We start from the raw sequence: 25,947 nt of genomic DNA, 5'->3' as shown, positions 1-25,947 counted from the left end.
AATGACACTTATTCCCCCATTTAATTTAAAATCCTATATGAACTACCTACCTAACAATTAACTTATTGGTCATTTCACATAATCAACCAACTTTAAGCAATCTACTATTTACCAAACACCTGTATACAATCAAATAACAAAATAAGTTAGTCAAATCAATTAATATAATCAGTTAGTTAAAATCAGCTAACACAATCTGCTTTAATTTTCAGCTTTCAGTTTTTCCCCAAACACAGCTATTATTATTATTATTATTATTATTATTATTATTATTATTATTATTATTATTATTATTATTATTATTATTATTATTATTATTATTATGTGTTGTGATATGATTTTATACTTTATAGAGTTCAAAGTACGTATTTGCTCTATAGTCTATATACACTTTAATCTTCCTAGCCACCCTTAATTAGGGGTTATTCTGATTTACTGTAATGAGCTGAGATGAAGTGAACTAAAGTGTTTACGAGATAAGAAAATTAGGAAATCAAGTGAACTAAAATTAAGCCGAAGAGAACAGGTCCTTACTAGCTTTCGGGTGAATAAATTAATAAACCCACCCTTAGTAGCCTTAGGTTGTTTTCTATTCAGTATTCACACGAATTTATCCTTTGTTTTTATAGACACATGAATTTATCCAACTTGTCTTAAATTATTATTATTAATTCTAGAGATTTTCACGTTTATTTATGACACCTAATTGATTGAAACTAATTTTGATTGACCATAAATTTTTTTTTTTATTATTTTTTTTTATTTTTTTTTTTAAGGTAAACAAAACACACCATATTATATCTAGATAGTTGTAACTTGTAAATGAGCAAAAATTGATCAACTAAAAAAGCACCCTTATATTCAGGCAGTACATAATAAAGTCAAATCTAATACTCTTCATTTAATAAAATGATGCAAGTTTGTAAATGAAAAAAAATTCACAGTGTATTCTATTTACTTGACTTTTTTTTATCAACACTTAATTACCTGAACATATACTATAATTCATACTGTAATAATTTATGTTGAGTTGAAAGGGTGGAAGGAGGGTTTTCTTTCTCAAACAGGTAGAGAGATTCTTATCAAGTCTATTGCGCAAGCCATTCCTTCTTATGCGATGCAATGCTTCAAACTTCCTACTAGTATTCTTAATGAGATCGAGAGGATGTGTTGTAACTTCTTTTGGGGGCAAAAAAATTAAAAAAAATTTATGTTGATCTTGAGTTTAATCATGCAGTCAAACATATATTAATATAATTTAACATTGAAAATTTGAAGGGTATTTTTTTTTTTTCATGAGCTAAACACAATTAATTTACAAAGTAGAAAAGGAACTAAGACCGGAAGAGGTTGTAGTTGTAGTTGCAATCTTATATGCCGAGTAAACTCTTTTAAATTACAACTAAAACTCTTTTTACTGCGATCAACTTTGTGAATACTAAACCAAATTAAATATTACGAAAACAACAAATTAATTGGAAAAATGATTTTGTTTTAGAAGAGATACATGATGAATACGTGTTTTGTACAAAAATATTTTGTCCTGCCAAAGAATGAAAAGATTTAAAAAAGAGAATAGTTTAAGATGGAATATATATAGGATCTCCCCCATATTCTTTATTCATCTATAATTTTCTAATCTTTAAACCCAACCCCCAACTCTTCAAAATATTACTGCTAAACATATTACGAAGTATGTGCACATTAGAAAGACCTACACGTGTCCGGAATCAATAGAAGATGACATTGATTAAATTATGGGTGGTATTGGAATATTGGATATGAAGACCCTTGGTAGTTTGGTAGTATTAAAAATAAATAAATAAAAACTGGCATTTTTAATTTCTTTCTCTTACGTGGCTAGTTGGGTAATGGATAACTAGACAATGCACCACATCCATCACGATGCCGTTTTTTTTTGATACTTTCACAATTTTACGTACCGTATTATAGTTTCTACATGGGATTTTTCTACTTCATTTTTTTGGTCCATGATTTTATACGTAGTATTTTTTTATGATTTTTATTTTGAACTAAACCAAAAATTTGGTACTTCTTAAAAGAGAAAAAAGATTGGATCTCTTCATCATTATCCATTTGTTTGTAATATTCTTTTAATTGCAAATCACCACAAACTCCATATGTAAGAAGAAAAAAAAAAAGAACAACAATAGAGTAATATATTGCAATACCATAATACATACAACTACAGAGCAATTATGTACAAACTCACCATGAAGTACGAATTGCTTTGTACTTACCATATAATTGCAATATATTAATTTGTATACTTTTTCGTTGGTTAAAGCCTTAAAGGTATTGATTGTTATTTGTTAAATTCGTGTGTCAACAAACAACCTTATTCGAATACAGAATACCTCATAGTGTTGCAAGCGATCTAAAACAAATGGAATGAAAAAAGAAAATAAATGAAAGTAATGAGCCGTTTATGGATAAGATATTACTCCACTATTATTATTTCTTATTTTCTTTGTCAAAGTTGAAGTACGAATTGCTTTGTACTTGTATGTATTATGGTATTGCACTATTGCGAGTAGATGAACATGGGTTTCAAGGTTTGGTAAAAAACTAAAAATGGGTCAATATCAATTTATTTCAGCTACCTTTCGCTGACCAGTGACCACTGGGATTTACATGATATCTTAGTACTATACACATAAAGATTATGGTGATTAATTAATTTGTGTATATGCCTTCAATATTTATATGGTACGTACTCCATTACTCCATATAGACTAAAATATTAATGTATTCATTGACCTCTTTACATTTGACTTTAATTACTACTCGTAGTAAGATTTAATAACTTAGCTTAATTTAAATCTAGCCCTGCATTTTTATCAATAACATATAATAAAACCAATTGATCAAACAAATCAAGAGAATAACTAGCATTCAATTGTTACTAACATGGAGTAGCAATAAACCAACTATTGAACTACAATTGGGTCAGTGGTCAATGGAATAACATTTCAAGTATTCAAGATTACTAAGGGTCTGTTCTGATTTACTAAACTGAACCGAATTGTTTATGAGATAAGAAAATTATAAACTGAATTAAACTGAAATTAAGCTGAAGAGAACGTGTCCTAATTCCCGATTGTAGAGATATGTAACGGTGTTGTTATAACATTTGATATACACTATAATAAATTATAGAAGTACAAATGGAAGTATTGTTGAACATCAAACTCCACAAATCCCACCTAGCAATTGAACATTAGCTGAATTTGAAATTGTAGAAGGTAGGAACGAAGTAGAAACTAGAAAGATCATACAACAATTAGGGTCAACAACGATCATTTAAACATTAATTCGAGCTAGTCACTTAAAATTATACATCTTCCCTGCGAGTTTCAATTGTTCCACCACCTTCAAGTTTATTTATTTTATCATTTTTTTTAGGGTTGTATATAAGTATTTAATATACTTGCTTTTTTAGTATTAAGTTGGGAATTTATCGACAATTTACGAGTAAATCGGTGCAAGGACTGCATATATCTTTTTCCTTTTTAAAAATGAAGTCATACTTTTAATAAGGGTCAATTAGACAAGTTAAATGATTTACTAAAAATAAAAAATAAATAAAAAAGATTTACTAAATAGTCACACGTCACACGGATTAAAGTATGACCAACTTGGCAACTAGTCACTTAATTGGTAGATCAAAGTGGTTAACCATTAAATTTTTGAATTTATCCTTAAATTAAGTAACATTAGGAGGTAAACTACTTGAACACTTATGATAAGCTGGCAACAACTTTAATTTGATCACATTTACGTAGTATAAATTAATTACCATCATTTTTAATATTTTAGTAAAGAAAACTTAACTAGTTTTCAGCCTATAATTAGATTTTGTCAAACATTTCAATTAATAACTCTCAACTCAATATTTTGTAGTTGAATATTGTCAAAATAGCCACCAATTAATTAGTTGACATTATTTACGAAGCTTAGCTATAATCTAATGATCGTAGTTGAATATGTCGGGACCATATTATATGTCGAAGTCTACAATTTATAATTATAAAATCCATACTTATAATTTATAATATCATCACTCTCTTCCATAATTATTCTTCCTAGCTTCATGGACATATTTACATATTATCACGTGGGTAGTGGCTGCTTCATTTAGACGTACTGTACTATTCTTGACGGTGGATGATTTTAGAATATGATCGGACCACTAGCGCTAGATTCAACTCTAATTTTGTTCGGATGGTTGATGTCGTATATTCGACATTTATGAACCTCTTAACAGATTCAAGACATATTCTAACTTTTTTTTATTAGTTTCAATAAGATAAATAGACAAGATATTGATGTTTATATTTAAATAAAAATATGATGCATGAAATACGTAGTGAGACACCGAGACACACATGGTTATGTGTGAGAATTAAGTTACTATTAATGTAAAAGAAGATTCAATTTCACAAAATAATTGTTAAGTTTATGTGTTTTGTCTTTTATTCTTAATCACAGATCACCAAAAAGTGTGAAACAATATCATATATCACGAGTTAAGATTATTTATAATTTAAATATGGGTTAAATTTGGATTCTTTTAATACTAGTACTAGCAGAAATAGCTTCGAATGTAACACAAATAGGATTTCATCCTAATTAAATTACTCCATATTTTGTATCACCTTAAATTAAATTAAAAATACCTGAGTTGGCTCTTAGTTTCCCCACAAAGAGACAATGTGGACAGGACATTAACATTAACAAGTTTCAGTTAAAAACGTGTCTTTTTTACTCTAATTACCACTTTTAAGATAAAATTAAAAATTTATTGGGATATCAAACTAGATGTTCTGTCAAGTAGTATGCCATTCACATGATTGCTGAGCATGATCTGCAACAAATATATAAAAATAATGGAGATAGATATGTTACTGTATTTTCCAACGGGAAATTAGATCATAGCCACCCATTTCCTAGCTGGTGAGAGGAAGAGAAAGCCCAAGAAATCTGGAAAAGGAGGATACTATTTCTATTTGTTGGATTATGGGATAATCTAACGATCTAGCACGGGGTCTTGCTAACCGGCCAACGAGTCGGGGTTTAGGGACAACAAACTAACCTTGGTTAAGGTGCTACGGAAAATAAGTCCGTACTTTACCATATTACAGAGTAGTACATATAATCATGTCTTAGATAACGGTAGCACCATAACCAAATAACATAGAGCATTTCAACAAAAAGAGGTAAAATATTCAATTACAGAGTAGAAAGAACAAAATAGATTTATAATGCAATACACAAAATTAGCCCTATTGAGTTAAGTATCAAACCAAATAGAACATGATTTTTACTTTATTGATTTGATAGCGTTAATGTTTTGAATAGGGTCATTTAACTTATTCATATCTGACACACATCACACAATACTTGAAAATAAACATATTTTTCTAAATACACAAACATCTTTTTTATACATCCATAATATATTGTGTTTTCCTAGACTGATGTCGTCCCTGGTTTTTAATTTGTCCATAATTATTCTCTTATACGGAGTAATAATCTATTAATACGGAGTAATCTAGCAGTACCACTAGAAAAGATGATGGAAGGTAGAATTATAAGGGCAGAGAGGCAGAAACAGAAGGTTGAGAAAAGAGTAAAGAATACGAAACAGTAAAGAACACATAACTTGACGTCAAAGCGACATTCTTGAAAGTCAAGACAACAGATTTCTAATTTATCTTGTTTGACTTTTTCAGTTTCTGATTCTACGTGTCGGCTATTGCTTCTTGACCCATAACTAGAGCAACCGCTTCATCTTTTCTAATCTATGAAATTCAACTAATTCCTAACTGTAATTATCTTATTTCAAAATAACTTATCCAAACTTCTTGATTTCTATGAATTTTAAAATCTCAATTACCCTTTATGACGTTCTTCAATACCATAGAAATTAATAGAATTCAGTAAGTGTGGTTGAATATTCTTTCATGTGAACATACTCCGTATTACGTACGAGTATTACGGAGTAATATACAAGCATTATAAATCATAGTCATACATAAGGTCAATAACATGGTTAAAGTTAATAACATTGTACCAAAAAAGTTCTTGGGCTCTTTAAACTATGCCAACCTATCACATGTTTCATACAGATATAGAGTATTACTATCAAAAGAAGAAGCTCTTGAGACCAAGAGTACTTTCTTAGATTTCGTTTACTGGCATACCCTTTAAAATAACTTCATCAAAACAGCTCCAACTCTAGAAGGCTTCAAATGACTTGGAATGGAATCGATTTTCCATGTTAAGCATATGAAGTGTGGTGATATAACTAATTAGTTGGTAAGCATTTGAAGCTAGATATGAATAAAACCATCGCCGAGGTAAAGATCAGTACATGAAGACATGCCATTATAATACCAAGTGTTAAACAAGGAATTCTTCCACTAGTTGCTTCATAAAGCCAAAGACTATAAGCCTTGTATGTAATTCTTCAATAAACAGATAATTCTGTCAACTATGAATACAGAAATCAAACAAATAGTAATATGCAAATGAGATGGTAAAAAACACTAGCTAACTACTAGTACTTTAAATGAAAAAGGTAAAAAACATACATCCAGCTTAATCAGGGAGCACTATTGATTCTGTTCGAAGAAATCATCTTCACAATAATGAGTTTATACAATTTAATGCAGGATACATATTTCTATCTACTGCTGCTAGCATTGATGAGGTTGCCAGATAGTAGCTGGAGAGATTGTATCATCCTTTGGGTAACTTCATATGCCATTCCTATAATTTGCAGTTGAGACAATGATGCAAAGAATTTCTGCAAACAAAAAAAGATCAGGTTATAAAGTAGCCAAGCAAGATGAAGCCCCTTTTACCCTGTTTTGAAAACTTATCAAGTATGACAACACTTCATGGCTATAGTTGATTTTGGCGAAACTAAGTGATGTGTTACCTCAAGTATGACTGATTTATAAATGTTATAATTCTCACTGGCCACCTGTGTAGTTAACATGACTTGGGTAAAGGCTTGATTTTGGATTAGGTTCTTTTAGCATGAGGTAAGGGCCAGGCTAAACTAGACGGCAATCTTTAGAGGGGCAATTATCATTAGACATTTAATGGGGTGGGAAAAACTTTACCTCATTCACCAGATAAATCGTTATACTGCCAAGGGTTGAACTCCTTGGTTTTCACATCTTCTAGTTCAACAATATCGGAGCTATCTATAGCTGCCCTATGCTCAGTGTATTTACCATTGTACTTGTAAATCTCCATATCACCCCAGGGGGTGGTTGCAACATCTTCAGTCAAATCGAACCATCTGGGAGTGAAATTGTCACCCTTGGTTTCTCGGTTTCTCTTTTCTGCTCTCTGCCTCTCCTCCAAACTGAAACAGGAATAAATCAACACCATCAGGTACAACCGTACAAGGACACAATTAACAGCACAAAATTTATTCTGCCTTGGAACAGGTACATAGATCTCTCATTGTGTTGAGGCACAAGTACAGGAAGGTGTTGCGGAAAGTTACAAAAATAATTGCAGCGGAGAGAATAGGCAAAGCAACAATATTTTTTACTTGAAAAGGAAGTGTGTAGATTATGTCTAGAGCATCTAAAAATAGTAATTGTCAAATTTCTTGTGGAGCAAAGAAAGTAGAATGAACAGGCACTAATCATATATGTGACATAATGACATACTCATCAACCAACAGCCTAAAAATAACATAATGACATACAGCCTAAAAATATAGTGGGACAGAAGAGAACCTGCTCTTTTCAGCACCAGACTTGGACAAATCACCCATCTCAAGAGCATATCTATCAGGACGTAAACGTGAATCTGATGCCAATAACTTCTTGGGGGCTGTATCAAAACTGTTTATCTTGTGGGCAAAGTAGGTATATTGATATTTGTCGTTTTTCGGAGTATCTGCAAGATGCCAAGCCTACAAAATGGTAAACATATATAACAGGCATGAGGAGGGTGTAAAAACCGAAACCAAATCTAGAAGAGCTTGAAGGTCACGTAAAGGCACATAGTCTACTAGGCCATGTTTATTCACCTTATGATAACTATTTTCATACAAAATAAGCTTGGATAATTTCAGAAAAGTTTGGACAAGCCCATACAGAAAAAGTTTAAGACAATATAAGCTCGGGTAAAATAAGTTCAGACATATTATTCAGCAATATTTGTGCAACACTGTTTAACCAATATAAGACTATTTCTGTGAGTTTTTTTTTTTTTTTTTCTTTTCTATATATATGTGCTTAATTTTCATCACTTTTAAATTGGCTTTATTTAAAAGTGTAGTTAACAGGATTAACCAACTTTCCTACTGTTATAGAGACTTAAGTAGAATCCTTTTAGTGATGAAAATTAAGTTTTGCATCTTTTGTTATTGCATTGCAGAGACTATAATAAATCCACTACACTCACATATGCACAGAATTAAGCTAGGAAAGTTGAAAGTAACACCATAACTGACACATTTGAACAGTAAAAAGGCTTAAGAATAAGCCAGTCAACATGTCTAATTCCATGCGGAATACGCTCAGTGAATTTCACTGAATGCAGCAAGCCATAAAGACATGTCAGAGATAAACAAAGTATCTTAGATATGAACCTCTTTCATTTCTGTGCCAGGTAGTGGTTCCCCTTCCAGATCACATGGTTGATAGCTCATTGACTTATTCCATTTGCCGGTCATCAATATTTTAGGCTCCTCATTAGCATCATATACATAGCCATCCACCTCATATCGACCAGCCCTACAAGGAAATACAAGCTCAAATAAGCCGGGATAGACAATGTGGGGGGGGGGGGGGGGGGGGGGGGGGAATATCAATCTCAAAGAGAACAAGGAGTTCAGAGGCAATAAAAAAGTCTTCAAGCCTTAAGGACTTGAATACTGAGTTGCCACTTCCCAGATTTGTGACACATAAACTGGCAAAAATAGACATGCCATGTCAAATACTCATCTAAGCTATTCTAAACCGAAATAGGGAAGAACAGTAAAGAGCTTTCAGATTAGAATTGAAGTAGAAACAGTAAGTACAAGTAACAAGAGTACTCTGGAAGGACTTAGGGCTAACATAAAGACTTTGGAGATGCATACAAGCAAACACTGAATATTCCTATTTTTTAGTGGTGTTAATGAGCCAAAAAACATTAAACTTCGGACTGCAATGGACTAAGCCAAATGCCTTACGATACAGTCATCTACCTATTTGCTGAGAAACTAAAAGGCCAATCAATTGTCTTTTAGACACTTGGAAGCATTATTAGACATTGGGGGTAATGGTCTTGAATGTCAAACAAAGAGAGACAAAATAAAAAACAAAATCAAGCAGTGAATACACGCAGTGGCATCGTTATCTGAAATACAAATTTTGCTATTAAAAAAACAAAATTAACTACATACCCAAACCAACCACACGGTTGAAAATACAGCACAGCTTTATCTCCAGTGGTTAAATTGGTCATTATCATCTCACCAGGTGAATCCACCCAGGTCCGGCCGAATATTAGATTATGAACTTTAGTAGGAGGCGGGACCAGATCCAACACTACACCACTTTTTTTCAGAGTGACACGCGTCCTGCATTTGAGAAAACCACAATTAAACAGTTTAACAATATAACTATCAGGGGGAAAATAAACGAGTAAGCTAAAACTAACATTCAGATTAGATACTTCCCCACAGCACTAGTTCACATGACAATAAGTGTGCCTAGAATCAAGATACATACATGAGATATATCTGACCATGGCAGAACTCCCACTTTGGACGGAGGTAATAACACAAAATGAGAGCCTTGGGTCTAAGGAGCTAGTGTTACATGTTGGTTTCTGATTGCTTACTGATCATGCTAGGGCATGACTCCTACATCCCAAAATAAATATCAAGAGGGAAGCACAATCATCAAGCTAGCTAACTTTTCTCTGTTCATTAAAAGGCCAGAAAAATAGCCCCAGAATTAGCCAAGAAGAAAGCAACCACTACTTCCACACTGAGCCAGCACAACCATTCTCAGTTCCCTGATGCTTTTGTGCTCTCTAACTAGTGACGCAAACATGATGCTAATAAGGGTTTATGCCAGCCTTATGAGCTTCTACACAAGTTTCAATGCAAAAAGAGAGTTGTACTGTTGTCTGTTGGTGATAGTGACTTAGTAACCCCGTTATTACTTTTGTGGATGAAAAACATTGTTTTTTGACTTGTTTCATTAATCCAAGTTTGGTGCTAGTTTATTGGAGTTGTTTTAATTTCCTTTTCCTATTGCACTTGCCTCACGTTCACTAATGTGAGTTCATATCTATATTTTTCCAGTTAAAAGTTAAAGAACTAACATAAAACTCTGAAAAAACTTTCATCGAATAAATTAATTTGATTTAGATACATATCATCAGAAATTCTTCAAAGGGACCATATGCATCTACTTTAGGCATGAATGTCAAAAATAAGGAATCCAATACAGTTGAAAACTTTGAGCAAGTATCTTAGAGAGTTAGTGAAGGTTTAAACGTTTTAAACTTCCCAATTTTTTTTACATCTCTTTTTCCTACCTCACCACATTGCTTCTTTACACTTCCTCCAAATCATGCCTCTCATTTTAATTTCAACCTTAAAATATTCTGTAGATCTCCACTCCTTCCTTTAAGTTTTTCAAAAATCTCAATTGTCAATCCCTACATCCACAATGTATCCCTCACCTTCAACCAAAGAAGATGAAAAGTCATCTCATTACAACCCAAACCCAACTTATAAAGGAAAATGTAACCGAAGCCAATCTCTTCAACAAGTCTTGTGTGAAAACTGAATTGGATGAAGTGGTATACCTACCACCAAAGAACAATTTGAAGAAGATGGCAAGGTTTCTTAGGTTGAAAAAAATTCCGAGGCAATAAAAGTTCAACCAAGTTGATCAGGATATCAAGAATGCTATATTTGGAAAGTTGCTCGAACCCTCTTGAATCCTTCAAATGATTGAGGAAGAATAAAAAATTATTGGCGATTACTATGATATCATGATACTAATATAAATATATATATGATGTTGTCTAGTTTATGTAATCTATCAAAGAAATTATTGAAGGTAGGTAGGAGCAAGACTCTCATACAATTTTCATTTATAGGTGATGATTACTACCAAGTACAAGGGGCCACCACAATTCCCAACCAGTATTTTTCCAAAACCTATTTTTTGTGCAATCTTGAAAAGGTAACGCAACACGAAAAAAAAAAAAAAAAAGAAGCTAGGTAAAGTTCACACTGCATATATTAAGTGCAAATCTAATCACCAACTCACCAAGACTGTAAGAAATTTGGTGGTACCATCAACAAAATAGTAATCCTTACCTGCCAACGGGGTAAACATCTACGGAGTTGCCTAAAAATTTTGTCTTCAGCTTTGATGTCACATCGTACGTAAAATGCTCATTCTCACAATGTCCAGCACTCATAGGGGGATGATGACTCACCTAATATATACAGAAAGTGCAAAACATAGTAAAATTGCTAGATAAATTAGAAAGAGAAATTTTCTAGGTGTATGTCAAAGCCCTGATCCAAAAGAAGCTACAGACATGTGTTGGATTAAAAAGAAGTTCAAAGACAAACAGACCTGCTCTGAAATAAAGGTCATCCCATTATGATTGACCATTTCATAGGTTTCACCAAGAATGGGATTAAAAGGCTTCCAGGTGCGCTGAAAAGCGTAGTACACAGATATTGCCCAGGATGCTGCAAACCAAGACATGAATAGAATTCATATTAGATGATACATGAAATTTGCCTCAGATTCAAATAAGAGAGTTTGCTCACCACTATAAACCAATTGCATATAAGGATCTTCACATTCATCAGCCTGATTTAACAGGTGGCTGTACTCCATTAACTGTTAACACAATACACCATTTCCAGCATTAAAACAATCACTACATCTACATGTAATTCAGAACAAACATTACTCCACACACATCAATGATAAATAAGAGACAGCACAAACCTCTGCCATTTTCTGAAGCATAGTCATAGGCTCGAAGATTATAACTGGCAGAGTTACCATTGACGTTACGTCAGACCCAATGTACTTCTGCATCATTCTCCAGTAGCTATCTCTCTCCTGCAAGTGCAGAAAGTCAGCAAATAAGGTAAGCATAAAATAGCACGTACATACTGATTTGTATGAGCACTCCTGAAAGCCAGCGCACAGAAGGCAAAGATCTTTGAAATTCTGCCCTCCAAGATTTCTAGTGATGAGGTTCAACATTAAAATAATCCAAAAACCAAATAACTTCGAAGTAGCTATTCATTGTTACGTGGAAACTATATGCAAAAGCTGACATGTATAATTGGCAATATATACTAGAAAGATTTTATTATGAAGTTACCTTATTTTGAAGTTAAGGGAGAACAACATGAGAATTAAGCAATCTCATCATACACAATTCCAATGATTATGTCCAAAAAGAAATGAAAAATCAAAGTTAAGGCACCCAAGCTAACTTTTTGCTCAATTGAAGCTCTACCATTCTGCTTAGTATAATGGAAATTCCGAAACAATGTATACAAAAAGTCAAATTTAGAAAAATTCAATAGGATGAGTTAGCAAAAGATACACACCTCTTGCTTCCATCTTCCTTTATGTGCTTCTTCTTCAGCATCATCCTTACCTCCCTCAGGATTTACGACTTCCAGATTTTCATAGCCTATAAACCTAGAGATCACATAAATTTCATACAGTACTTAAAAGATTGAGCATAAATCAATAATCATAAATAAAGATACTTGATCAATTCATAAATTGCAATCAACCCCAACTTCCAACACCGTTTAAAACACATAGAATTCATAAAATTGCTTTAAAAAAGCGCCGAATTACAGACACAAATTGGCAAAAAAGCGACGAAAAGAGGAGAGAGAAAAAAAAATTAAGTACCCATTGACAGATCTATGCATGGCGTTACTGAACATAGATAAGCTGGAAGTCATCGAAGAGAAAAATCCCATCTTTTTTTTGGGGCTCGGCATGTTTGATTGAATTAGAATAAGTGATCAAATTAAGATTGAAATAGGAAAACCCTAATTTAAAAAATTGGATCAATTCGAAAAAGAATAAATTTTGGGATCGAAAGAGTGAGAAAGAATGATGAGTATATATAGAGAGGGAAACATTATTGTAAAAGTATATTCATATGGAAGATTAGTCTGGAGGAGGATGGGATAGTAGTGATTAACAGCAAATATTTGGGTGTGTTTAGACTTATTATTACTTTTTTAAGAAACCTTCGAGTACTAGTACTCCGTAATAATTTGACCTGGCAAACGGCTCGTTTAGGTCGGATCAATTTCGGGTCAACAAATATTAGACTTGGGTTTGGGTTGGGTCGGCAAATTCAAGTTTCGAATTGGCATTTCGGGTTAAGTTCAAGTCGTGTCAATTTTGAGGATCAATTTTCGGGTCAATTTCTGGTCGATTCAGTTCAGGTCGAGTCAAGTGTAGATCGGGTCACCAAAATAAATTCAATTTTAAAAATAGTTGGAAAAATAAAGTAAATCCTTAAAAAAAAAAAAATTGTGAGTACCTATAACTTTTTTTTTATGGGAGTACCTATTACTTAGCAAAGAAAGAAGCCCTAAAATAAACAATTCACCGTTTTACCCTATTCACTTCGAGAATCTAGTCACTTTTGGTCAGGTCGATTCGGGTTAAAATCGGGTAGTGGGGCTGTTCAATTTCGGATATCCAATCTGAATCCGATCCGAAAATTCGGATATTCGAAATTTTCGGATCGGAGAAATTGCGATCCAAATCCGATCCGAAATTTTCAGATATCCGGATTTTCGGATCGGATAGTCGGGCTTTCGGACGGGGTAGTTAAAATTTTCGGACAAAATCCGATCCGTATTTGATTAGAAAATCCAATTTTTTTTTCAAATATCCGATTCGAAATATCCGAAACCTTAAAAACCTGATCGAATATCCGAAATTTCGAATCGGATTTTTGGATCGGATATTTTTGAACACCCTTATTGGGTAGGGTCACTTCGGGTCAGGTCAACTTCGAGTTTCAGGTTAATTTCAAGTCGGGTAATTTTCGAACATCGGGTCACGTTCGGGTCAACTCCATTTCGGGTTGGGTTTGGATCAATGATTTTGGGTCAATTTTCGGGTCACGGGTCGGGTCAGGATTGTCAAGTCTACTTCGTATTATACAAAGATATTCATTAATAAAATACAATAAACTTATTAAGCACCTCCAATGATAAGCTAAGCAATGCCACTCATACAGTCATACCACATCATTGTCTTTGTAGCTAATTTGCATCACAATGATTAGTCATTAATTATATGACTACCTTGCAATTTAAATGAACCTCATTTTCTCAATTTGTTTTTTTGAAAAATTGGTAAAATAATCTCATGGTCTGTTCTTTTCAAATTATTTTCAGTTCATTTCAGTTTTTAATTTCCTTCTCTCATAAAATATTCAGTTCAGTTCAGTTCAGTCAATCGGAACAACCCCTCAACTTTTACCTATTCAATTTATTTTTTGAAAGAAACTACTCGGCGAGTAGGATTAACATAAATTAACCAAAGTCAATATCCGCCAAGGCAATCAAGCCTTGGCGAAAAGAAGATACAAACACTTGTTCCACATTGTCTTCAGGGCTAATCCTAGCAGCCATATGGGCAACACAATTCCACTCCACCCCCCCCCCCCCCCAAGGAAATTAGAACTCAAAGCAATAATGCAAGAATTACCCAAGCCCTCTGTATACCCAAGTCCTTGGCAAGAATTACCCAAGCCCTCTGTATACCCAAGTCCTAGGCAAGAATTACCCATTCAATTTAAATAATCGCAACATTGGATTATTTTTAAATAATCCGGAGTTTGTGAGTTATTCGTTTTTTTTTTGTCCCAACTTGTTATAAACAAGTTACTTGGAATGGTAACACGTGATTGGTTTAAAAAAACAAACACACATAAGCTAGGCATTTCCTTCACCACCATCGGGCACCCCACAACTATCATCGAAACCCTCCCCCCTCCCTTCCTCCACCACTGCAAAGGAGTGGTTGTTGTTAACCGGAGTCAAAGGGGGAGGGTAAAAAATTTAGTTCATCGATTACCGATAATTTTGCTTGGTTGCTCCATTAATACTTGTACCGTTAAAAAACAAAAAGCTCCAAAATTCAAACTAAATTAAAATAATTGGGGATACTCCATACTTGTTTAGCTTTGATTCTTTTTTCATTAATTAGATAGTTGTCATGTCAATCCATTAAGCAGAAATTATTATTGATTCACTTCTAACATCTACATCTTCTTATTCTTCAGTTCTCATAATTACAAACTTTCCAATTTAAAAAACAATCTTTTCAACCGGTGTAATGCTTTCAAATAATACCGTTTCAAAACCTTCTTTATTTATTCAAATTCATTTAAATTTGGCAAATTAATATCTCGGGATTCATGGCAACTATTAAGATAATTAACAATGTAAATATTCATGGCAACTAGTGGTTGTTTCAGATCAGTTTCACAATGTAGTCAACTTGCTCTATATTTAGAGCCTATTCACATTTACTGAATTAAGTTGAACTGAACTAAACTGATTGGAACTAAACTGAATAGAGCTGAAATGAATATTTTATGAGAAAAGGAAATTAGGAGCTGAATTGAACTAAACTGAACTGATTGGAACTGAATTGAACTAAACTAAAATTAAGCTAAAGTGAACACGTCCTTAGTTGTTCAATTACACTTTACACAGAGGTAACACAACTCTGATCTTAACAAATTTTATTTTTCTAGACTAGAAGGGAGTCCAATAAAAAAATAAAAATAAATACTACTTCCGTTCTTATTATTTGCAACAAATAAATTTTTTATGTCTTACAAATAATACTCATTTATTACAAATAATAAGAAATGGGGTAATAAATAGGAAAATAAAAGAAAAAACGGTTTGTATCGAGTTTAATTTTGTTCAGTTGCCCCAATGATTGTACGTACAAGAAATCTAAATTCTAAATGTCTACAGAACATAATTGAGAATTTTTTTACTTTGATTCCATTTTTTCATTAATTAGATGGTTGTCATGTTAATCCATTAGGCAAAAATCGCAATGCATCTCTAAGGACCTGTTTTCTTCAGCTTATTTTCACTTTACTTTAGTTCCTAATTTCCTTCTCTCATAAAATATTCAATTCAGTTCAGTTCAGTTGAGCTCGATTCAGTTCAGTAAATGAGAACAGGCCCTAAGGCTCTAACCTTTTTGCCCCGTTCTTGAACCAACTTCACAAAATTTAATTACAATCTTTTAAATTGATGTAGTACTCATTCCAAATATTCCACTTCTAATTCTTCTTTAATTAGCCAAATTCAAGCTCATTAAATTAGCCAATAAATATCTTGACAATGATTAAGATAAATTGTACTCCGTATCAGAGATAATACAATGTTCATCTTTTTTACTCATATTTTAGATAAGAAAACTAAATATGAAAGTATTAAAGTAAAATTAACACTAATTATACTGATCAACGCGTGATTTTGTCATACATTACGTACTTAATACTATTTTAAATAATATATTATTTATTATTTAATGCCTCGATGCGTTTGTTAGCAAGATCTTTCTTATTAATTATTGACTAACTTGCCAGAAACATGGATTATATTGATAAAATTAAATTTAAAATGCTAAATAAGAAATAAAGGTTCATATTAATCACATGCTAGTAGCTAACTATTGGGGCACAAACTAATTATAAAAGAGATTAACTTAAAATTTTATGTGACAAAACAAACTAATTTGCTTTAGCTTATTATTTGAGTTGCTTTAATAGCTGGCTATTGGGACTCGAGACTCAAACTAACTAGAAAGATAATTAGGTTAAAGATTTATGTGACATGACAAATTTATTTGACAATTAGCTTGCCATTGGAATTGCTCCACTATTAATCTAATGGTACCGTGCAAGGAAATCTAAATTCTAAAAACATAATTGGGGATTATTTATTTAGATTTGGTTCCTTTTCTCATTATTAGATGGTTCCTTTTTTCAGTATTTAAAATTCCTTTTTATACAAGATTTTCAAAAAAGCAGGTCAAAAATTCTCTCAAGCATTTGAGTCGATGCCTAGGGTTTTTTCCCTTGTTCTTGAAATTCTTTAACTTCCTTATTCGGTTTAACAACCAATTGTGTCCTTTTCTACTGGATTCTTAAATCCCTTTCTACCAAGTAGTCGAATTATTCTACCAATCAAGGCTTGTCAAGGGTTTTTTTTTTAATCCCAAATTTGTTTAGTGAACCTTTCCGTAGTGTTCAAGGTTTGTTCTTGACTAACCCCACTATTTTAGCTTGTTCACCTCTTTTGCTCCCTTAATTACACGTGGAAGGCATGCAAAGTTGCTTGGTGTCTTTCCTTTGTGGATTAACTCCTTGGTTTTTTTTACATTTCAACGAAGTAAACCTTTTTTTACTTCTTTCTCTAATAATCTTTGTTCTTCACTCTGTTCTTATTCCTCCTTTAACTCTTCTCTTCTTTATTGATGTCCTTGTTGTCTCGTTAATAATGGTAAATATTAATTATTGGACCGTGTATTGTATGGGGGTGTACTTAACTGAGCCTTTGGAGGATTATATTACAAACATCGGTTGGAACAAAGCGGTAATTGGTCGGTTCTTTGGGCCCAATTATCCTAGTCGCATGATTGTTCAACAGATGGTCGATACTCAATGGCTCACACGAGGTAATATTGTTATTCGTCGTACTGGTTGTTATTTTATTTTTGCATGTGCAAACTCTGCGGATGTAGAGGCTTTACTTGAGCAACACACCTTCATTTTGGATGGTAGAATTTGCAATGTTCGAAGATGTAATCGTTACACTTTGTCTGCAAATGTTAATTTTGATATGACTAGGTTGTGGATTAGAGTTTATAGGCTTCCTCTAGGGTTTCTTGATCCGGAGTGGGCTGTAAAAACCCTATAACTTGTAGGGTTGGTGAAAACTCTTAATTATGATGGGGATGGCCTGCCGGAGGAGCCAGAATTTCGCGGCCAGGTTATGTTAGACCTTTCTAAACCTCTAATTCCAGGGTGTTACATCCCTAGGGAATTTGGTCCAATTTTGATTTATTTTAGGTATGAAGGAGTGTTTAGATTATGCAAGAAGTGTGGTTGTGTGGGTCACTTCAAGGAATTTTTTATGTCCTCGGATTATGTGGCTGCCCGGCGTATTCATGCTCGGATGGAGACCTTTGAGTCTCAAGGGAGGACAGTGCTGTATGATCCAAGTAATCGATCCTTTTATTCGAATATGGTGGAAGGGTCTCAAGAGAATTTCAATACTCGAAACACACGAGTTAACCTTATTGTTTTAGCACAAGACTTTGAGTTTCATGATGATAGTTCGGGTGATTCGGATAATAATGATGATGATGGGATTGATGATAATGATAACTCGGGTAATAACCCAGCTGATGATAATCCGGATGCTAATGATGATAATGAAGCTGATGATGATAATGAAGCCGATCATGAACCTCCTGATGATGATCAGAATAGTGAGGGCAGTGACCAAAATGGTGGGGCTAACTCGGATGCTGATTCTGATTCCTCTGGAGGTGCCGGGGGGGGGGGAGGGAGAATAATATGCCAAATGGTCATGCCGAGGTTGCTGATCCCGATGGGGATAACAATGACAACATCGAACCAGATTTTATTCCCATAAATGGGGTGTATCAAAATGGCTATCTGTCTCATCAGCATACTGTTGTCACATCCTCTTTCGTGGATAGCTCTGTCTACGGCTCTGCCTTTGACCAGGGGAAGTCAAGCAGGTCCTCTTCCGAAACTGATCAACGACGCTCGAGTCGTATCACAACCCCCGTTCTACAAGGTTCATAGAAGAAAATAGGGCTGCTATTCCGGCTGGTGACCCTTATGCTCCATTTACTGCTACTCGGTCTACTTCTTCTTTTTTTGGAGGGGGGGTTTCGTATGAATGCATCGCTTGAGGAGAGTTTTTAAGTGACAAATCGAGCTCTGACCCTCAAGGCAATAACTGATGAAGACAATTCTCCTAGCTCTGGAATATGCCCTTATGCAGTGAGTAATGGTACGCCATAAGCCTTGTTTCACTCTGCTGAACTTTCTTATTCATCTGCTACTATGGACTTTATTATTCCTTCCTTGTTTGCTTCGCTTTCTCTGTCTGATGACAATGCTTCTCCTAACCCACGTGGTTTAAATGGGTTGCATTCTAAGCCCAAATCGTAAGCTAATCCCTCTTCTCCTGGGTCTAACAGCAGCTTGCCAAGAAAACAAAACCTGCCAGGCCCCTTCACGCGCTGCAGGTCCTATGATCAAGCCCCTTTCTTTGGGTATGCTGGTTCTGCTTGGTATCAAAAGCGTCAAAAAAGCAGAAATCTTAACTTATACAGAAAAGGGGGCTTTTCTTATACCCCCCATTCACCTCCTGCTGGTCTCGCTCATGAAAAATGTTACTCTGATGTTGATATTGCTGCAGATTTGGGCTTTCATGGCTCTTCAGCTTCTTCCTTTTTGAATGCCGAATTTAACAAGACTCATACAGGTCATGTTCAACGCAAGAGGTAGCTAACGAACCGTTGGGTTAATTCTACTCTGAAACATCAAAAGCTGGATGTTCTTGCTGGTTCCTTTGGTGCAGGGAACATCCCCTTTGTGAATGCTACTTCTGCTACTTCATCTTTTATTAGGCGTGCACATTTTGGTTTGGTGGTTGGCCCTTCACAGCTCCCAAGGTGTCCATGATTGTCGGGGTCTCAATGACATTAACTCCCCCAAGCTCTCTTATGTTTTTTTTGGTTACTTCACTCTTTGGTTCCTAACTTTTTGTTTCTTTGTGAAACCAAAGTTTCAATTTCAGTGGTCACTAGCTTACTTAGTAGTTCTAATCCTACTTCGGTTTTTAGGGTTGACTCGGATGGTAGTAGTGGGGGTTTAGCGCTTTTTGGGTTTGGTTTGGAAGATGTTTCTTGCGTTTTTTGTTATTCAAACGTTGTACTCTGTAACATAAAAGTACCTAATGAAATAAGTAGATGTGTGATGTTTGTTTACGGTGCTCCTGTTGTAGAAGATAGACCCCAAGTTTAGGGTTTGATTTTAGATTTACTTGCTATTGCTCCTAATTGTTTGATTATCGGGGATATTAATCAAATAGAGCATAATTATGATAGGTTGGGTGGTTCTACTGTAATTAAGGGCTGGGATTCCTTTATTGATTTTAGATTAAAATCTAGTCTACTTTCAACTCCTTTCAAAGGCCCCCCTTACACTTGGACTAACAATTGGGAGGCACACAAACTTATTTTATAACGGTTGGATCGCTCCTATATGACCTCTGATTGGTTTCATAACTATCTAGATAATCGTTTACTCAATCAATCGATCCTTGTATCTGATCATGCTGTTATTGTGTTGACGACTCTCCCTTCAACCACACGCCAAATCGTCCTTATCAGTTAGACAATTGGTGCCTTAACTATATTCAGATACATGATTTCGTTTGGGATACATGGCAAAGGAATACTATTGGCTCTCCAATATTTAACTCTTTCGAAAAATTTAGATCATGTAGAGCAATTAATTCGAAAATGGTGTCTTAACAATAAGAAATTTTAGGGCGTGGATTGGAAAAAAATTTCAAAGGAACTTTCCACTCAAGGAGAATCAATACAGTCAGTTCCTATTGTGGTTCAATATATGTTTGATATTGTTACTTTGAAGGACACTATTTTACTACAACTTCAATTCTAGAGGCAACGGTGTAAGAAAAATTGGATACTCGAAGGTGACTGCCCCTCAAAGATTTTGTTCTCAAAAGCCAAAAGTCGGTAGAAGAAGAATGTGATTACTTCATTACTTGATGATCATGGTGTTCTTCAGCATGGTCAGCCGGACGTTCAGCGTATTGTCGTCACTTCTCTAAAACAGACCTTTAAGAGTGATGTTATGCTTCCTTATGATCCGGAATTTGACATTGTCCTGCGGGAACTAGATCTCCCACGGTTCACTTTTTCTCAACTTAATAATTTGGAACGAGTTTTTTCTGCTAAGGAAATTAGGGATGGCATGTTTGCTTTAGGTAACTGTAAGTCTCCTGGCCCGGATGGGATTACAGCTGAGTTTTTTAAAACTCACTAGGAGGTTATTGGAGACTCGGTCATCACTGCCATTCAAAGTTTCTTTCAAACGGGGTTCAGTCTGAAAGAATGGAATCAATCTCTCCTTGTTATGATCCCGAATATTGGTACCCTAACGGAGATAGGACATCTACGACCAATTAGCCTCTATAATACGATTTACAAAAACGCCTTTAAGTGCTTGGTCGCCAGACTGCGTTAGTATCTCCCTCTTCTTATCTCGAATTCTTAACATGCCTTTGTTCAAGGCAGAGTCATGACGGATAACATTCTGTTGAGTCATGAGTTGATGGAGAAAATTAACATCTCTAAATCTGGTACTAACTGGTTAGCAGCGATCAAAATTGACATGAGCAAAGCTTATGATCATGTTCATTGGAGCTTTTTTTTACAGGTCTTGAAGGCCTACGGCTTTCCAGCTCGTTGGTTGCAAATGATCCAAAAATGTCTTGCCATGGTCTCATACAAATCTCTAATCAATGGTACGACGTCGGACCCCTTTCATCTATAGTGTGGTCTCCGCCAAGGTGATCCTCTTTCACCGTACCTCTTCCTGTTTTGTATATATATTTTCTCGAGGATGTTGAATCTTGGACAGGATCTGAAGTTATTTCATGGAATCAAGTGATCCACGACGAGTCATTCTATCTCGCATTTATTCTTTGCGAATGACGCAATCATCTTTTTCAGGGCAACCTCTGAGTCCTGTATTAATATCATGCAGATCATTCATCGGTTTACTAATTTTTGGTGAAGAGCTAAATTTGTCAAAATCCTTGATAAAGTTTAGCTTGAATATTGGTAACTCTACTCAGGCTAGTTTCAAATCAATTTTCCAAATGAAGCAAGTTCAGGTGTTCGATCATCATCTGGGAGCTCCGATCGATTTCGTCGGAAAAAAGAAGGACCACTTCCAATTCATCATCGACAAAATAATTGGCAGAATTAATTGTTTAAATGTTATCCGACTCTCTCAATCGCAGAAGTTAATCTTTATTAACTCGATTCTTGTAGCTATGGCTTCTCATGTTCTTGCTTGCTACGAGTTGCCGACCTCTATAACAGGGAAAATTGATTCCTTACTCATGCGCTTCTTTTGGGCGCATTCTGATACTAAAGGTATGCATTGGGTTAATAAGGATACATGCATCTTCCTTGTGGCTTAGGTGGCCTAGGCATTCGCTGCTTGTCTTCTTTAAATAAGGCGTTGCTTATGAAGCAAGTTTGGCGTCTCTTTACTAACCCCCAATTGCTAGTGTCAAAAGTTTACAGTGCACGTATGACCTTTCTTTCCAGCAACCCTCAGATTTGCCCACGGGTTGCTGGTCGTAATTCGTATGATCTTCGGGAATTACTTAAAGCGGATACTCTTTTACAACAAGGTTGTAGTTGGAAAGTTGGTAATGGTCGCTCGACTCTCGCTGGGTCGACCGCTTGGGTCAATGGTAGTATTCCAGAGTTCAAACTCGAGATTTCTTTACAAAATATTGCAGCACAAACAGTCAGTTTTTTCATTCACCTTCAAACACTAGGGTGGGACACTGATAAAGTTGTTGCTTGGTTTGTTCCTATGGATGCGTCAACAATTTTAGCTATGGAGTTACCTGATACGACGCAGGAGGATTTTCGTTATTGGTCAGGTACCCCGTCGGGGCGGTATTCGGTGAAAACTGGTTATGCGATGCTACAACAACAACTCTCTCCCGCTTCCACACATTCTAGTATGGGGTCCTTTTGGAAAGTTCTTTGGTCTCTCCAATTACAACCAAAATGGAAGCTGTTTTTATGGAAACTTCTACATCGTGCGTTTGCAGTCAAGGTGGAACTTAGTCATAGAGGGGTTCCGATTAAAGATGAATTTTGTGACCTTTGTAGGTCAGAACTAGAGGACTTGCAGCATCTCTTTAGAATGTGCTTAAGTGCACGAACAGTTTGGAGGGGTGGATGCCTCGGCATCCGCTCAGAATTTAATGGAGGCTTTTCTCTCTCAGATTGGATCCTAGAGTATATCCAACTTTTTATTAGTCAGGATTGGCCTTCTAGTACTCGCGTAGGTACATTCGTCGATACGCTTTGGAGTCTGTGGTTATGTCAAAATTCCAGAATCTTTAAGGAGTCTACTGCTTGTCGGCTGTTTGCTTTACAATTCGCGGAGGTTATGAACGCACATGCAATCTTTGTCAACACGGACGCTTCCGTGCGCAACCCCTATGCTGCGGGGGGCAGTGGTGGTGCCTCTCCTTCGCCTGGGTTTTACATAGCTCAGTTGGGATTAGGTACTCAAGGGCCAGCTTTGCTTTCTCTTCAAATTGATGGCTCTTGGTTCAAAGATTATCTACAAGCAGGGATGGGATGGTGCGTGGATAATGGTGACCCGTTGGATGATCGGATCTTTGGTAGAAGTAACTTTGGGGTTTGTACCTCTGCTTTACATGCGGAGGCTGTGGCATGCATGTATAGGTTACAGTGGGCTTCTGATCGAGGTTTTCATTCCTTAACGGTATTTACCGATTCCTATAATCTTGTTTCCTTCTTCGAGGGGATGGTCATGGTAACGTTGCTTACCTTTGGCTCATTCGCAAGATTAAACTGATTGGCTCTACTTTTCGTTATTGTAGCATACATTACGCGTGCCGTCACCGCGTTCATCGAGCTCATCAAATAGCTGGGGAAGTGGCGGTTAGTTTTATTTGCTTTAATATTAATAAATAGTCTGTTTGTATCCTTTGTCAAAAAAAAAAAAAAAAAAAATCCTTTTTTGCTCCTCAAATAGCAGTGTACAAGAAAATCTAAATTCTAAAAGTCTACAAAACATGGGATTAATTATTTAGTTTTGATTCTTCTTTTTCATTAATAGATTTTTGTCATATATATATTAATTTCACAAATTTTTTTCTAAATACTCAGCACATAACCCCAAAACTCCAATCCTATAATTTTGTGCATATTTATTTAGTTATTAATGCAATAACCTCTAAATAACTTTCACTTCTCTATTTTATTATAACTTCCACCTCTCCTATTTTTATACTACTCCGTACGTATATCAAAACACTCTAGTGACAATCTCCGGTTCTGTAATAACTAGTTTCCAAATCAAGCTAAGCTTGGTCTAGTGGTAAGGATTGTACCTTCCAACCTTGAGGTTGGAGGTTCAATCCCCACTAGTGGCACTTTGAGGGTGGGGGATCCCTTACCCTTACCCCCTCACTCTCAAAGTGTCTGACTCGCAAATACCGGATCAAGAAAACCGTGAGGGTTGAGGTTCGATTAGGGTCTTTTTCCTTACTGTTAAAAAAAATAATAATAATTAAAAAATAACTAGTTTCCAAAATTTAATTATAATGTTTCAACCAATGTGATGTTTTCAACCAATGTAATAGTCATTCCTACATTCACATTCTTCAAAAGTGTTGCACTTAAAATGTTTGTTGAACCCATTTTTCCGACCATACATCATGTGATTCAAACAATGAGGATTAAGACGAAATTTTGTCATCCAAAGAGTCATTAAGGGGTCAATTACTTTCTCAGGACTTGATCTATTCACCTAAATTTCATTTAATTTATGTTTGATATTCACTGCAGTTCAGGTCTTCAGGAAAAATAAGTTCAGAAAATATAAGTTATGATAAGGGTTACCGAAGTTTAAATTATAACTAAAAAATCTTTAATAAATTCAGATAAGTTAAGTTAAGTTAAGTTCAAATGAGCACAAATCAAGTGAATATGGTCTATTCACTTGATTTATTTGAACTTATTTGATCTCATATGTATTTATCTAAATTTATCTGAACTTATTAGACCTTATTAATAATTTTTTTAGCTGTAATTTGTACTTAGTTAGCCCTTATCAGAAATTATATTTTTGGAACTGAACTTATTTGAACTTAACTTATCTGGACTTATTTGAACTTATTACACTTGAAATATGAAATAAGTGAAAATAAGGTGAACAAAACAAACCCTAATGTTGTTGACTTGTTAATTACATATTTGAAAATCCAATTCAAGGAATTGAAAACATTTAAAAATATGTTGATGGATTTTTATATGACTCACAAAAATTTAAAGTCGTTTGATGATAATATGTTGTGTTAAGAGCAACTCCAATGGCAAGCTAATTGTGAAATTAGCTTGTCATGCCACCTAGGATTGCAAAGCTAATCTACCTTCTAGCTAATTTATCCCACAATGGTTAAGCTAATTTCTAATATTTTTTTTTTGTTCAATTTTTTTAATTCCTACAAGTATTATTTACTTATTAATTTTTTTTATACAGACTAGCTAATTTGTTTTATACTACAGCCTATAAAGTAGTATATGAATAATTGAATATTATATAAGTATTTCATATGAAGTATCAGAATCTAGTACTCTATTATATAACAACCATGCTAAAAGTACTCTACTAGTGAAAATAAGTGCCAAAAAAATCTTGAAACCAAAATTGAAAACGTAAAAACAAAAAAAAATAAAAAATAAAAAAATAAAGTTGATAAATAGCACTGTAAAAGCTGCAATTTTTATGTATAAAATAACAAAGATATAACCATTTATCTATAAAGTAGTACATGAAATCACATATGTGGAGTGTATAGTGTAAAAGTTGCAAAAGTAGTCAACTAGTATAGAATAATGACAAAAGTACCTAAAAACAAATAATTTTAAATTTAAAAATGTAATTAAAATTATATATATAAAAAATGCAACTTGAGAA

General features: G+C 34.6%; 1 protein-coding gene across 1 annotated transcript; it reads right to left on the bottom strand.

Moving 5' to 3' along the window:
- Positions 1–6,366: 6,366 nt before the first annotated feature.
- LOC145570024 (oxysterol-binding protein-related protein 3C-like) lies at positions 6,367–13,255 on the bottom strand. Its single transcript, XM_081629007.1, has 11 exons — positions 12,963–13,255; positions 12,647–12,740; positions 12,030–12,146; positions 11,846–11,918; positions 11,646–11,764; positions 11,381–11,502; positions 9,443–9,619; positions 8,645–8,789; positions 7,785–7,963; positions 7,155–7,402; positions 6,367–6,832 (listed from the first exon to the last, which is right to left on the bottom strand). The coding sequence occupies exons 1-10, from the start codon at positions 13,052–13,054 to the stop codon at positions 7,156–7,158; spliced, it is 1,365 nt and encodes a 454-aa protein (XP_081485133.1). The 5' UTR covers positions 13,055–13,255; the 3' UTR covers positions 6,367–6,832; position 7,155.
- Between the last annotated feature and the right edge of the window lie 12,692 nt (positions 13,256–25,947).

This window comes from Chenopodium album, chromosome 12, assembly GCF_948465745.1.
Source record: "Chenopodium album chromosome 12, dcCheAlbu1.1, whole genome shotgun sequence".
NCBI classification, from domain to species: Eukaryota; Viridiplantae; Streptophyta; class Magnoliopsida; order Caryophyllales; family Amaranthaceae; genus Chenopodium; species Chenopodium album.
The sequence above is the reverse complement of the archived record's forward strand: the minus strand, read 5'-3'. Positions and strand labels throughout refer to the sequence as shown.

What these genes read in the sequence shown, in the direction of transcription:
- LOC145570024 (XM_081629007.1), bottom strand. Translation starts at nt 13,054, where the DNA reads ATGCCGAGCCCCAAAAAAAAGATGGGATTTTTCTCTTCGATGACTTCC. An exon ending in TGCTTCAGAAAATGGCAGAG is followed by an intron (nt 11,919 to 12,029) that starts GTTTGTGCTGTC and finishes TTGTGTTAACAG; the next exon opens with TTAATGGAGTACAGCCACCT. An exon ending in GATGTTTACCCCGTTGGCAG is followed by an intron (nt 9,620 to 11,380) that starts GTAAGGATTACT and finishes TCTCAAATGCAG; the next exon opens with GACGCGTGTCACTCTGAAAA.